The sequence below is a fragment of the Taudactylus pleione genome, unplaced genomic scaffold, assembly GCF_031769625.1.
Source record: "Taudactylus pleione unplaced genomic scaffold, aTauple2 ptg000473l, whole genome shotgun sequence".
In the NCBI taxonomy this organism is placed as follows: Eukaryota; Metazoa; Chordata; class Amphibia; order Anura; family Myobatrachidae; genus Taudactylus; species Taudactylus pleione.
Window position 1 is genome coordinate 11,126,877 of NW_028284875.1, and position 14,809 is coordinate 11,141,685.

At 43.8% G+C, this 14,809-nt stretch overlaps 1 protein-coding gene across 1 annotated transcript in view; it reads right to left on the minus strand.

Moving 5' to 3' along the window:
• Positions 1–14,809, minus strand: part of PCNX2 (pecanex 2) — a 449,190-nt gene that overhangs the window by 94,406 nt on the left and 339,975 nt on the right. The window contains exon 27 of the mRNA XM_088448947.1: positions 7,350–7,583. Within this exon, the coding sequence (XP_088305073.1) occupies positions 7,350–7,583 (234 nt within the window). The remainder of the gene's footprint in view (positions 1–7,349; positions 7,584–14,809) is intronic.

Genomic DNA, 14,809 nt, shown 5'->3' on the forward strand with positions numbered 1-14,809 from the left:
GTGGTCAATGGGATGCTCAGTGTACTGTATGGTGATGGTGGTCACTAGGATACTCAAGGTACGGTATGTGGACACTGGGTTGCCCACTTTACTGTGTGGTGGTCACTGGAATGCTCTCTGTATTGTGTGGTGGTCACTGGGTTGCACTCTGTACTATATACTGTAGCTGACGCATGGATGTTCTCTTTATTGAATATCTGTAAGTAGAATTGTAGGCATTGGCAATGATTTTTTTAATACTCCTAGGGAAAATTTTAAACTAGTAAATAAAATCATACGTAGTAAGAATGATCTATTTCAGGGGTAGGAAACGTGTGGCACTCCAGCTATTGTGGAACTGTTGCAGGGCATGCTGGGATGTGTAGTTTCCCAGCAGCTGGAGTGCCACAGGTTGCCTATCCCTGATCTATTTTATGGTGAAGGGGCTTCACCAGGACGGAATGGAAGGAGGGGGCATCACAAAGAGTTGGGGGCAGACAGAGTGGAGGGCAGGGAAGGCGGAGGTTTCTACCTCTCAACTTCTCAAAAGAGTTACAGACAAAAATTTTAAAGTCGGGGCTCATAACCTCTTAGAACATGGATCTGTATATTCACATTCTTTGTAAATTAGGACAGATGGACACAGTTGGAGAACAAGAACTTAACTGTATTTATTGTACACAGGATAACATTAACAGCATGACTTGTCTAACACACAAAAAGCAAAAGAATAACGTGCAAGCATAACACAAGAGCAGGAAAGACATGAAATCATATGACCTCCCAGAGTTATTGAGCATAAGATTGGGGTGAGCCAACACAATTTAGTATTTATTGCAATTAATTTCTTGCATTTTGCTACTTCATAAACTTTGCTATGTTGGACAGCTGTCTCTGTTTGCCTTATTATAGGTACACCTTTCACAGTTGACTACACTGTTTAATATATAACACATGCTAATTAAAAAGCTCTTAAGTATAACAGTTGAAAGCGCCACTACTGTGTTACTCTGTTGTTTCTGCAGCCTGGAGTGCAATTCCCACCTGGCTGTGAACCATGTATGGTGTTTATGGACAGGAATGGCTCATTCTTAGGATAGTGTTTTGCAGAGAGGCATAAGGCACATACTGGGCCTTATTCTGAGTCGGATGCAAGATGCATATACTACATATACTACAAATATCAGCAGACTGAGCATGTGCCGAAGACAGCAATAGCAGACTGTGCATGCGCTGCACCATGCAAACGCACCTTCATGGATTGCCATGTCCATGAAATGGGCGTATCTTTGTAGTAATTGTGAGGTTACTATGTGGATGAATGGAACATATGCGTCTTGTGAGAGTGTCACAGATGGTTAGCCTGACTTCTGTGCTTGTTTGAGATAGGACGACAGTAACAGATGGGAGCCTCATGGTATTTATTTGCAAATTTGCTATTTTTTTGTGCTGTGAATTTTAATAACAAACAGTGCATCTTTCACCCACTATTTGCCTTGTTGATTAATTTAACCCACATTGAGGTAACATAAAGGGGAAAGCCAGGGATGATGTAAAAGGCTGGCCTACAGGAAGACCAGTTGGATGGCAAGACAAAAAGAGCTAAACTTTACTCCAGTTTTGTAGCGATTAGGCCCAGAAGTAATCACCAGTGATTATATTTCATGAACGTTGTATGTATAAAGCAACTGTATTCTATTGATCTATGCGTGTTCATTGTGTAAAATGGTCCTGGGACATGTATCAAAATAAACAAGAAGGTAGGGCCGGCTCCAGGTGTTCCAGCACATTGTGCGTGAAATGTTGGAGCGCCGACCCCCCCCTTCCTACCCAAAAGCCAACAGTGGTTGTAATAATTCAGTTAAATAAGTTAAAGGTTTTTTTTGCATTTTTAAGTAAAATTATAGAAATCAACATTTTCAGTAGCAGATTGAAGAGAATAAGGAACATGAATAAATAATGTATACTGTGTGAGTTTTTATAGAAATGTGCTTGGCATAGGAAAAACATCTACATTTGCAAAAGTAGGAGCCAGGGTCAAGCTAGATTATGAGGGGTATTCAATATGAAACGTTAACTTCACTGTCGAAGTTAACGTTTCATATCGGAGTTTTTTCCTGCGTTAAAGTCTGGTGTGCGCTCCCGCTTATCCCCGTATTCAATATAAAATTAACGAAAACGGGAAACTCTGAAGTTGGATTTGCGTAAAGTTACGAATTTTTCCTTAAAATAATTGTAAGACCCCCCTAAAGTTGTAAAAACATGGGGGAACACTATGGGTACCCCCGTTTTAGCCTTTAATTGAAAGTCGGGGATTTAAATAGCCGCAGCAGGTGTTTTTTCCCCGATATTGAAGAAGTGATGCAGAAGAGCACTTAGGTTATTTTTTCCGTTTTTTTTAAGTGGTCCTATCAAATTTGGGGTACATGAAAATGGGTACTAGCATATTTTGATGTCCCTAAAGTTTTTAAAAATTCTGCATTTGTGCACCTGCCGCTATAATTGTATTCTAGAAAACATCTGCCGCATACTTGCAGAATATCCCTGAACCTATTGTTAAACAATTTCTTCCCATTTTTTTTTTTCACCCCAATTTTTGAATTCATTTTTTGGGGTGTCCCTATTTTTTTTTTAAACTTTTTTTGACACAGTTCTTTTTTAAATGTCATTCCCAGGGGTGCAGGCTATTTTTTTTAAGCCTGCACAACTAAACCCCAATTCTGCACTTTTTTTCGACACCTATTCAATGGTGAAAACTTACCCTCGTTTTTTATCAAAGACTTTTCAAAACTGCGATAAGTCTGCAATTGAATACGGTGTAAAACTAAAACCTGCGATAATGACGTCATACCTCCGATATTAACGCAAAAACGATGTTATCGCACCCATATTGAATACCCCTGTATGTCTAGGATAAGGTCAAGAGGCCACTCTTGGAAAACAATTAATGCAGAAAGTCACTTCTAGATGGCTGGAAAAGTAAATGACAATGTAGGGTCTCAGAGTTCAGATGGGGATCGGCCGTCCCTTACCGTCCCGCCGGCTTCCTCTGACTTCCCGGGCAGTCGGGCGGCTGGAGCGGCGACGTGGGAGGAGCTGAGCATTCACCCTGTAGCTGTGGTGTCAGGCGACCCAGTGACCGGGGATCGCAGTTTCCGTCATGGGCGCCGCCATGACACTTTCCCTATGTCAGTACTTCCTTCCCTGAGTGGCGCGGCTGGTCAGCTGACGCTGTGGGCCTTTCAGCAGGCTTCCAGGGGTATATATCCGGCTCCTGTGCTCCAGGTAGTTGCCTGAACAATCACTGTCGCCGCTAGTGTAACTAGAGGAGTCTCGTTCCAGGTTCCTGTGCTTCCAGTGTGTTTCTTCCAGAGCTTCTAAGCTATCTCACCACAGTGCCTTTACTATCAACAGCCTGTGTGCAAGTTTAACCTCCATCTCTCCACAGTGCCTTTACTAAGTAACAGCCTGTGTGCAAGTTTAACCTCCATCTCTCCACAGTGCCTTTACTAAGCAACAGCCTGTGTGCAAGTTAACCCTCCATCTCACCACAGTGCTTTACCATCACAGCCTGTGTGCAAGTTAACCCTTCATCTCATTACACTGCTTTTACCATCACAGCCTGTGTGCAAGTTAACCCTTCATCTCACCGCAGTGCTTTTACCATCACAGCCTGTGTGCAAGTTAACCCTTCATCTCACCTCAGTGCTTTTACCATCACAGCCTGTTTGCAAGTTAGCCCTTCATCTCATCGCAGAGCTTTTACCATCACAGCCTGTTTGCAAGTTAGCCCTTCATCTCATCGCAGTGCTTTCACCAACACAGCCTGTGTGCAGGTTAACCCTTCGTCTCATTGCACCCTAGTGCATGATCTCTGGCCAGCAATCTGGTATATACTTCGTGGGATATCCAGCTGTTACCTCAGCCTACCAATAAATCTCCACACCTCTCTAGCCAGCACCTCAAGTGCCTTTCTCCAGCCAGGAGTTCTATCCCACTCCCCACGTGCCTATTCCAGGCATTACCCTTGGGCCACGGGTGTTTTGATTCTCTTTTCCCTGCAGGCCTTGGTCAACAAGTCAAAGGACCGCGACCTGCTTACAGGGAGCCGCACAAGCCCATATCCCGCTTGGAGGGGTCACTGGCGAACACCTCCTTGTGAGTTAGACTCTGCACCATTGACTAGGTCTAGCCAACGACCAAGACTTGTGGATGTGGAGATCATATGTCCAGGCCCCTCGCCTTCGCCTCCTCCCACAGCCTCAGAGCTCGGCTTTCAAAAACTCGCCGCCCAGCGTGACATAGGGTTTACAAGACATACATGAAGCCCCCAGGTATTTGTCTAAGGAATAGAAATTTCCACAATTCCATCAGCCTGATGAACAAATAGCATTGATGGATAGAAGTATTGTACATCATGTGCAAATATCGGTGTAGCCTTAGGTGGACGGTTGCTGCTAGATCCTATTTGGAGAAAGGACCTCTGTGACGTTTCAACCACATGACAGCTGCAGAAGGGCCTGACCGCTCAAGTGTTCCCATCCACGTGGGCACAGAGGGGGAATACATTTTTGTGGCAAACATAGCGAGCCACCGTGCCCGAAGCGGGGCGAGTTTAGCGAGCCTTCAAGGGGACACATTTGGCCCCCTGTTCTCATCCTTGCCACTCCCCCTTTGATCGTGGGTCATGTGGATCTGATGTCACAGGTCCGTTACAGCACTCTATTCTAGACCTAACCTTAGGTGGACACTTCACTGCTCCCTCCTGATTAGCTAACCTCTGATCTCTATGCACTTGCATATGTTTTTTATGTGGAAAACACAGGATGTTCTATGCATTCCATAGGATGATAAGCATGCAAAGCTTGCTGTATCCCTGTACCAATTCTGTAACACTCAAGCAGAGGGAATCGGGATGTAATACCGCCGGCCACATGGCCGGTAGTTCGAATCCAGGCAACGTTAGGCCAACAGAGGAAGAGATCCCGGCAGCGGGAGCCCGACAGCGCTGGAAATCCCGATCGTCCCCAGATAAGTACTAACTAACCTAACCTACCCCCCTAACCCTCCCTTATGGGTGCCTAACCCTAACCTCCCCCCAAGTGCCTAACCCTAATCCCCCCTTCCCCGCTGCCTAAACCTAAGTCCCCCGTGGGGGTGCCTAACCCTAACTTCCCCTCGGGGGAGCCTAACCCTAAACCTCCCTCCCTCTAGCCTAACCCTAACCTCCCAGGGGGGTGCCTAACCCTAAGTCCCCCCGGGGAGCCCTAAACCTAACCCTTCCCCGCTCGCAGCGCTCGGCGTCGGTAAAATGAGCGGCATCTACATCTAGACGCTGGTCATTTCACCCTCGCCGGGATATAACAGTCGAGAAGCCGGCTGTCGGTATAATGTCTTCCTGATTGCATACCAAGCAGAGGCAGTGTATATAAAAGGTAGGTGATTTATGCCAGCAGCAGATCCAAAACACAGTACAAGCCTTCAGTGTATGAGCCACCAATTACAACAAAAGATCAGACACAGCCTCTGCTATTGCATTTCATTAGTAGTGCAGGGAGGGAGAGAGATTCCTACAGGTACAGTATTATATATTCACCTCCACACTACACCTAAATGCCCACGTTACTGCAATAGAACATAGGACGTCATACACAGGCATGGGACTGCTATCGACAACAGATCGCAAACAAGATGTTATAGCACATTTAATAGATACTTTATAAAGCAATGGACATCACACTGAAATGCCATACATATATTACTGCATATGGGTTTATTGACCAATACTGTGTCTGCATGCTGCAGTGCTGAGTGAGTGACTAGCTTCTACCTCTACCATACCCGGCTGCCGCACCCCACCACACTCACAGCCTGTCTGCCAGTGCCTGCTGCCAGCCCATGAGTAAAAAAAACAGTGAAGTGTGTGGATCACAAACTTCACCATTTTTTAATAATGGGCTGGCTGCTGGCAGCAGGCACTGGCAGACAGGCTGCGAGTTTGATGCTGAGGCACAGTCACTCAGGGCCGGTGGTCTGTCTCCTCAGCACGGCCTGGTCGGTCGATGTCTTCTCTCTGGGCATTCCGGCGTCCACCCAGTGCTCACTGCAGACACGCTGAGCCTCATGCCTGGTCCGGTGGCGGGTTGTCCACCCGCTAGCACTGCAGCACCCAGTAACTACACTGCGCTGTCAGCACCCATCCACATCGTGCACCGTAACTGCCTGCTGGAATCGGAGACTGCGTGGGCAGGGATGGCGTGTGATGTCATTCCCTGCCCGCCCAGCCCAACATTGGCGCACCATGGGTGTGTCCAAAAGCGCTTCGGGGTGGGTGGGCAGCCCGGCACACAGTGACAGCACAGCCAGACAGTGACAGGGTCGGCAAGGGAAAATGGTGGCAGAAAATCGGCACGCCCACTGTAGGTGGCGCCCTTGTGCAGCTGCTCGGGTGGAATATGCCTAGAGCCGGCCCTGACGACAGGTACTCTGCTCTAACCCTGACCTGGGTCTCTACTGCAGAAGGGCTGATGGGTTACGACCGCTGAGCCCTTTGAAGCCAGGACAGGAAGGGGGGAGATAACCATTCATTTATATCCAGATTCACGAAAATGTGTGGTATGTTGATACAACAGCATCCTATCTCTTGGGTAAACAGCTATAGGACACTTCAAATAGCTCTGTAACTATGTGTAAAACTGCCCTGTGCTTTCCTGACATAAGAAGGTGTGTCACACCATTCATTAATATTTGGCACTGAGAGAGTTAACTAGAAGGTTGAGGCTATGAAAATCCCTCCATAGCATAAAGAGAGATCTCTGCAAAAGTATCTCTTTCTCTTTCCAGCCCTTCTTGGTTGCTGCGAGATTTCAGCAGACATGAATTGATTTTAATAAAATATATAAATTATTTCAAAAAACATCTGCATCTTATTTTCCTAGATTTTGATTTACTAAACACACAGGCAACACATACTGAATACTTCTCATTTTATATCACTTAATAGTAAAGCTGCATACACACATAACGATTGAGTTAATGAACGATTTTAGAAAACGATTTTCTATCTTGAAAAAATGAACTAAAATCGTTTACTAAAGTTGTTCATTTACTATGTTCATTTAAATGTAATGAACGATTTTTATGAACTACAAACGATTTTTGCATATTAACTTAATGAAAATCGTTGAGTTGACAAGTCTGACTGAACTACAAACTACAAACGTGAACGCGCATGAACAATAATCGTTCATCATTTGACTCAGAAAGTGAACGATTTTTAGAAACGATTATCGTTAAACGATATCGTTTAACGATAATGGTTCAAAAAATCGTTGTGTGTGTATGCACCTTAAGTTATATAAAGCAAATACCTGTGCTTCTTTTTTAATACAGAATTGAATCCAGTCCAGATAAACACTGCAGAAGCTGGCTCTTGTGATACCTTGCAAGCATGGAATGTAATCTTCGTCAAAATTTATGTTAAACATTGCCAGATCATTTTCAACATGGTTCCACTTTGTGTATGGCTGTAGAGCTTTCTGTATTGATTTATCTTTCAGCCAATCCAGAAGTTTTGGGGATCTTGCTGTAAAGTATATTATACTCTGTGGATACAATTCCAATATATTCTATAAGTCAGTATTACTGTACATTACTATAATTATAACCCAGTATTCATTTTAGATATGGTATTACAGTTACAGTATTAAAAACAATTATCTAAAATACATATAAAATACAGTCTGGTCAGGCCTTAAAATACACCCATGCTTCAGCCTAGTCTTCAGAAAGATAAAACAGTTATAGGAAACTATTACCACTTGAAATGTTAGATTATCGGGTCAGAGAGAGAAGGAGAGTGAGGGCAGAGAGAGGACCTGGCAGATAAGAAGCGTGTGCATCACTGAATGTTACCTATTAACTAAATCATTTTATGCTTTGAAACTGAGGGGTAAATTTACTAAGATGGGAGTTCTATTTAAGAATTGATGCTTCCCATAGCAACCAATCAGATTCCAGGTATTATCTTCTAGAAGGTGCTAGATAAATGAGAAGTAGAATCTGTTTGGTTGCTATGGACAACATCACTTCTTAAATAGAACTACCATCTTAGTAAATTTACTCCTAAGGGGCATATGTATCGAAATCAGCATCTCATCGGATTGGCTGTGATAAATTCGCCCAATATTGCAATGCAATATTTGAATACATCACATGGATGTATCAAACATTGCATGCAGGTAAATAGTTTGCGATAAAGCTCTATCCCTGCAAATCCACTTTACTCACTTCCCACTCCCTCGATCGCCCCCCTCCTGCAATGCACACCCCACCAACCCTGTTCAGCTTACACTTACCTGCCTGGTGACTGGAGCTCCGGTGAGGTCCTCTGGGACCAGGGCTGCCATCAGAAATGATGTGGCTCGGTAGTGACAAAATAGGCAGGGCCCCCCTCCCCGGGATGCAGGGCACAGAGCTGGGAAGGCTGGCTGGACTAGGTGGGGGGCGGGGGGGGGCACAGGGCTGGGGAGGCTGGCTGGACTAGGGGTGGGGCACAGGGCTGGCTGGATTAGGGGTGGGTACATAGCTGGGAAGATTGACTGGACTAGGGGGGGTACAGGGATGGCTGGGTAGGCTGACTGGACTAGGGAGGACACAGGACTGGGAAGGCTGGCTGGAAAAGGGGGGCACAGGGCATGGAAGGCTGGCTGGACTAGGGGGGCACAGGGCTGAGAAGAATGGCTGGACTAGGGGGGCACTGGAGTGGAGGGGGGAAAGGACAGACAAGGATGGCTGGACTGGGAAGGGTGCGCAGGGAAGGCTGGCTGGACTATAAAGCGAGTGCAGGGAAGGGTCAGTATGCTTACCTGTCACTGGCAGCCAGTCAGGCATGGTGAAACCGGGCCTGGATGTCAGCGTTGTGGATTGCATCGGCAGCCAGGGAGAAGAAACAGCGCCGGCGTCATTTTAAATACGACATTGGCTGCGAGCCAATCACAGCTCGCGGACCGGCAGCCAATCAAGAATGGCCGCTGCTGATTGGCTGCTCGCGACCCCGCAGCCAATCAGTAGCGGCCGCTCCTGTCTGGGACCCCTTTCATCTGGTCTCCAGGTTCCTGCACTGTGACCCTGGTCAGCTGCCCTATGCACGACCTGTTGGGGGTCACAGTGCAGGAGTCCGGAGAACAGCAGACCGGAGTTCCAGGGAACCTCACCGGAACACTGATCACCGGTTCCTGGATGCAGGCAGGTGGGTTTTTTTTGTTTTTTTTACAGTGGTCTTATTGTGGTCTATTTAGACCACAAAGCTGATCACAGGGGCCGGCTCTCGGCTCTGTTCTGCCTGTCAGAGCAGGAGTCAGGAAAACAGGGGAAAGCCTGGAGAACATCATCTGAAGATGGCGTTATCATCACAGGGCTTTCCCCGGTATTTTTTCACAATTTATTTTTAGTAAATCTAAATAGATCACTTTTCACATTACAAGTATGGGAAATGCAGTCTGCTTACTAAAAATATATGAATTGAAGGGCTTGGAGTAGTTTTCATGAAAACTGCTCCAAAAGTCCTTTAATAGAGTTATGTGATACTAAGATAATGTGAAATGAGTGTGAAAACACCCCTTTTCACATTTTTTTGGAAAATGTATATCAAAAACTAGGGCCCTAGAAACCTTCCAGACGCACTTTATACAGTACATGCATTGTTTAGGCCCACTTCAGCAAATGCAATATAACCATTTAAAATTAATATCATACAGGCCTGATAGTCATGATACATATATACAGTAAATACAAATAAATTAAACAGTCTTTTAGAAGAAAAAACTAAAAGATGTAATTGATGGTAGTACTTATAAAGTGGTAGTACAGTAAGTTGGTGTTGAAGTTTCAGTGTTCCCATCATATGCATGTTCAGGTGGAGCAGCAATCCTGCATAAATGGGCATGCATCTCTCCTATGAGGGCTGTCCCATAAGCGGGGGAGATGGCATGCCTTGAAATAAATATGGCAGACAAATGCATCTGCACAAAAATAAACCAATGCCACCCCGTAATTGTTCATATTATCCCGCTGTTTGTTAATAACCCTTATTTGCTTTTCAACAGTTGAAAACAAAGAAGAAAAACTTTAGAAAGACGGTTTAAATTTAATGGAAAAAATCCTGCTTAATCCCATGAAGCCGTTATTTGCAGGAAACATGTTTTTTTCACCACAAAATTACTTGAAATGCATTCTTCCAAATGGCACAATAAACATAGGACAACTCAGAAATCTAAGGCTTGCTAATGGACCCTTCTGGCATATATTCAGTTTTGGAAGAGACAGGACGAGGTCCTTGCACTAGGTCAAACTCAAACACAATTACAGAATAAAGCAGTTAAATAAGTTTATTGACTCGTGACCTAGTCGATAATAACAGGAAAAGGGGCCTAGAGTGGTTCACATGCGTATCAAGAGATGGCAATGCACCCCTAAAGTATGAAACACATTAATTAGTCTCTGCATACCTCCACCTTTCCATTCTTATAGAGATTCAGACATCCTACACCAGCATTATCTGTGGAATAGCTACTTGGCATAAAATCGCCTGGTGGTCATGATAATTTAGTGTGTGTAAATATAATATACATAGCATAATAACATCAATGCAATATTCTCTAGCCCACAAGGATTGCACATACATCAAATTAAAATATCTGCCATATCATTGTACAATAAATCCTCTCAGTATCCTAGTACCAATAGGTCAAAAACATGACAGTTAGGAGCTGATTGGTTGGAGCAGCATTTAAGATTAGTAACGAGTAATAACAAGAATATCACTTGTTGATTAAACTGGGCCTTTGTTCTAAAACACAGGTTTTAACAAAATGGCTACTCACAATAATGTAACTGGACCATCTGTCATCTGTCAATAGGAAAAACATCCAAAGACTAACAGAAGTCGCCAGTAGCGGCACAATATTAACAAGAACTCAGAGGCGTAACTATAACTAATTAGTTTACCTACTTTGTAGAATGCCCTAACTCATTTTCTAAATTCTCTTGTCCTGCAGTAACTTAATCTAAAATCTACTAGATTTTTTGCACAAAATGGGCGATTCAGATCAGTCGTATCGACCAATCATGAACATCATGTGCAGAATTTGAACGATTATGCTGACTATGCGCTGTCATAATTCTGCATCGTAGACCTTATGGAAAAGTGGTGAGATTTCGACCTATCGTGTACGATGTGCTACATATGCATATCGGTATCGTATGCTCGTATGTACAATCGTGTATACCATTTGACAATAGAGTTTCAAGGGAAGTATCTCAAGTGAAATCATACAAGACATCTGAACGTTACGAGATCGTATGGCCGGCATAACACTTGACATCAATTTTGTTTCTTATTTTGTTTGTATTTATTTATTTAACAGATGGCACTGTTGTAACTTTTCTGTAAAATTCTTAGTGACAGATGAGCATTAACTGACTATAACTTGTGTGGGATATTTTTCTATATTTATATTATTACAATTCTTTGAGTGAACTGGTGGGGTGGAGCGCTGGGCACTTTTTGTTTTCTTACAGTTGAACATTAAGTGCCACAGCTTACCTATGAATTGTGAGTTTACATATATCCAGTGACTTCTAATACTTATAATCCAATATCAAGTGATCTGGGAATTGTGATATCATAATTTTGCATAAAGTAATTATTTGTTATTGATACTAATTTATAATAAGTAATTAAAACTCTGAAAAACAGGATAAAGGCCGCGTGACATCTCAACCGCGGGTGTATACATCAGTCACTCCTGCTTCCTTGGCAGGACCCGGGCCCTTCCTCTCAGTTGTGCCTCCTATCAGGTCAGATTTATTCCTCCCTAGGGATCATAATGGGCTGCCATTTTGGGACTCAGTTTGCTACTTATAGTGTGTTTGGGTGCTGTTTAATAAGCTTTCATCTCCACCTATAACATGCTACATGCCATCTTGCTACATGGCTCCCAAATATCCTGCCTACCCATGTGTTCAGTTTGGTGACTGATTGTCTGACTTACATTTCCATCCTCCTGCAAGGTTCTAATACCTCCCATCTCAATGCTGTTCCAGTGATGTTTTTCTGCCCACACTCATCAGGCCTCTGCAGTTCATACAGTACCTCTCTGATACAGCTCTTCTAAAACTACTTGTCTTTCTACTACTGCCTGTGTCTTCAACCCCCCCAGAAACCACCATGCCTGTCAAACAAGGCAAACTCTCTACCCTTGCACCTCCTATTAAATTTATATCACAAATAAAGCCTGATCCAGTGTCTTCCGAAAAGCTGTCAGTGACGTCCACCTCCATGACCACCTCTTCACCCAGCAACAAGCTTGGACTTTTCTGCTGATGCTCCGCTCACAGTCCGCACACTTCATCAGATGTTTCAGGTGTTTCGGACGGATCTCACTGCTGACTTTCAAGCTTCCTTTAAACAACTTTCTGGTGGTGTGACGAGTATTGGCACCGCACTAACAATATGGAGAATACAATGTAAGAGTTAGTGTCCTCTCACAACGACCTTTTTACCTCTCACAGTTCGGTTTTAACGGAGCTAGCGGCTGTTAAGTACAAACTTGCTGACTTGGAAGATAGAACCAGGAGAAATAATGTCAAGAACAGGGTTGTTCCAGAATCCGTGTCTAATGATGACCTCCAGGACTTTGCTCTGACCCTCTTTTACCTTCTGTGGATGTCCGAGACCTGGTGATTGATCGCATCCATTGCCTCCCTAAACCCTGCTCAGCTCCTGGAAGTTTGCCCCGAGACGTCCTTCTGCGCCTCCATTTCTTTCACATTAAGGAGGATATCCTTATAGCTGCACATTTAGCTGCACGTTTAGTGGAAGACACGGATGTTTTAAATAATCTCCAGCTGTTCCCAGATCTCTCTATATAAACTTCCAATCAAAAAAGCGCTCAGAGGTAAAGCTTTTGGTGCGGAAGGATGGCTCTACATTTGTCATATCGTCCATAGACGCTGGTTGTAAACTGCCGTCAGAGTGGAATATTCCTGTCTCTAAAGTCGGATTGGTCCCAGGGGGGATGAAGATACTCCAGATTATCCTCCCTGGATTTCTCAAAAAATTCTGGACTTTTGCTGGCTGAGATGGGAGCTACTCTGAACAGGGTCGCTGTTGTTACCTTATTACAGTGACATTACCTACTGACGATCAGACTCTTTATTAGGAGTACTGACTTCTCTTACAGCCCTATTCAGGTGTTCTGCCCTAAGACACTGCATAATGAGCTCCTCAGCCGCAAGTATTTTCAGTTTTTGGACTCCTATTGCTCTAGCCTGTTTTAAGATGTAGATTAAGTGGTTTTATTATTTTATTCTCATTTCCCCCCCCCCCTTCCCTTATTTTTGTTATAATATGTATGGCGTTTATTTCTCCAAATAGGTTTGGCGGGAAAATATGCTATTTAATGCTGTGATGTTAAAAGTTAGGTTGAGATTCTTAGTCATTATAGTATGTTAATATTTGACTCTTTCGTTTGTATTTTATAAAAGGTCTCATGGGTGGGGAATGGAACAGCCCACCCCGACATGTTAACCATTTTGCCATACATTTCCCTCACGGCAACTACTGTGGCCAGGTATACTGGACCTTTTGGTTTCTTTGATTTTTCCTGTGTTTCATTTTCTCTGTCTGGGTCTTTGTCTCCCTTTCCCTTATTTTATGTAACAGGTATATCTATTACATCCTTTTTTTCCATTTCCAGTTTTATCATGCCCAATGGTCAAGGGTTTTTCCCTAACTGTCAAGGGGCTCAATTCCCCGCATAACCGACGGTTAATCCAGTCGATTTTCCATCAACATAAAGCTAACATTGTGGTCCTGCCAGAAACACACTTTTCCTCTTCGGCACCTTCTATATTTACCCCTTGTGCTATACTGCTAATGGTCCATCCAAACGTAATGGTGTTGCCATTTTGGTCCATGCAAATAACTCATTTGTATTACATCGGAAAATTGAGCATAAAAATGGAAGATTTCTTATTCTCACTGGTATTGTTGTGGAAGTTCCAGTTACCATGGTCTCTTTATATGCTCCTAATTCCAGCCAAGTCCCTTTTCTTCGAGAAACTTTTGAAGAAATTTCTAAGGTCCGCCAGGGAGTACTTATATTGATGGGTGATTTTAATTTGGTCCTTGATCCCAAACTAGATAGATCCTCCCCCCGTGGCCACCCTTTTTCTCCTCGTGAACTAGGCCCTTCACTTGCCTTTAAGATATTATTGGCAGAGTTTGATCTGTATGACACCTGACACACCATTTTTCCGGATGCGAGAGTATACCTTTTTCTCTTCAGTTCATAAATGCTATTCTAGAACTGACCTCATTATCCTAGATAAAAGAACCCTTCAGTTTACTAAAAAGATTAAAATTCTCCTTATAACCTTGTCTGACCATGCCCCTATGTTATGGAATTGGGATACTGGCCGTCATTTTCCCCCTACACGCCCTTGGAGTTCCCTGATTATCACCTGAATGATCCTGAGATTCTAAAGGCTCTTACTGATTCTCTCAAACTATATACGCAGACTAATTCCCCTTTTGATACTTCCATTTTCACTTATTGGTGTGCCTTAAAGGCGGTACTCCGCAGCACTTACATTCAGAAGGGTGCTCATCTTAAAGTATGTTCCCGGAAAACGCAGAGAGACTTGGAATCTACTCTGCGCTCTTTGGAGTCCCAGAATCAAACCCATCCTACCAGAGCATTACATAAACAGCTTCAGGAGGTGTGACAACAGCTTCAGAAATTGTTTATGCTTTGTATGCACTCTT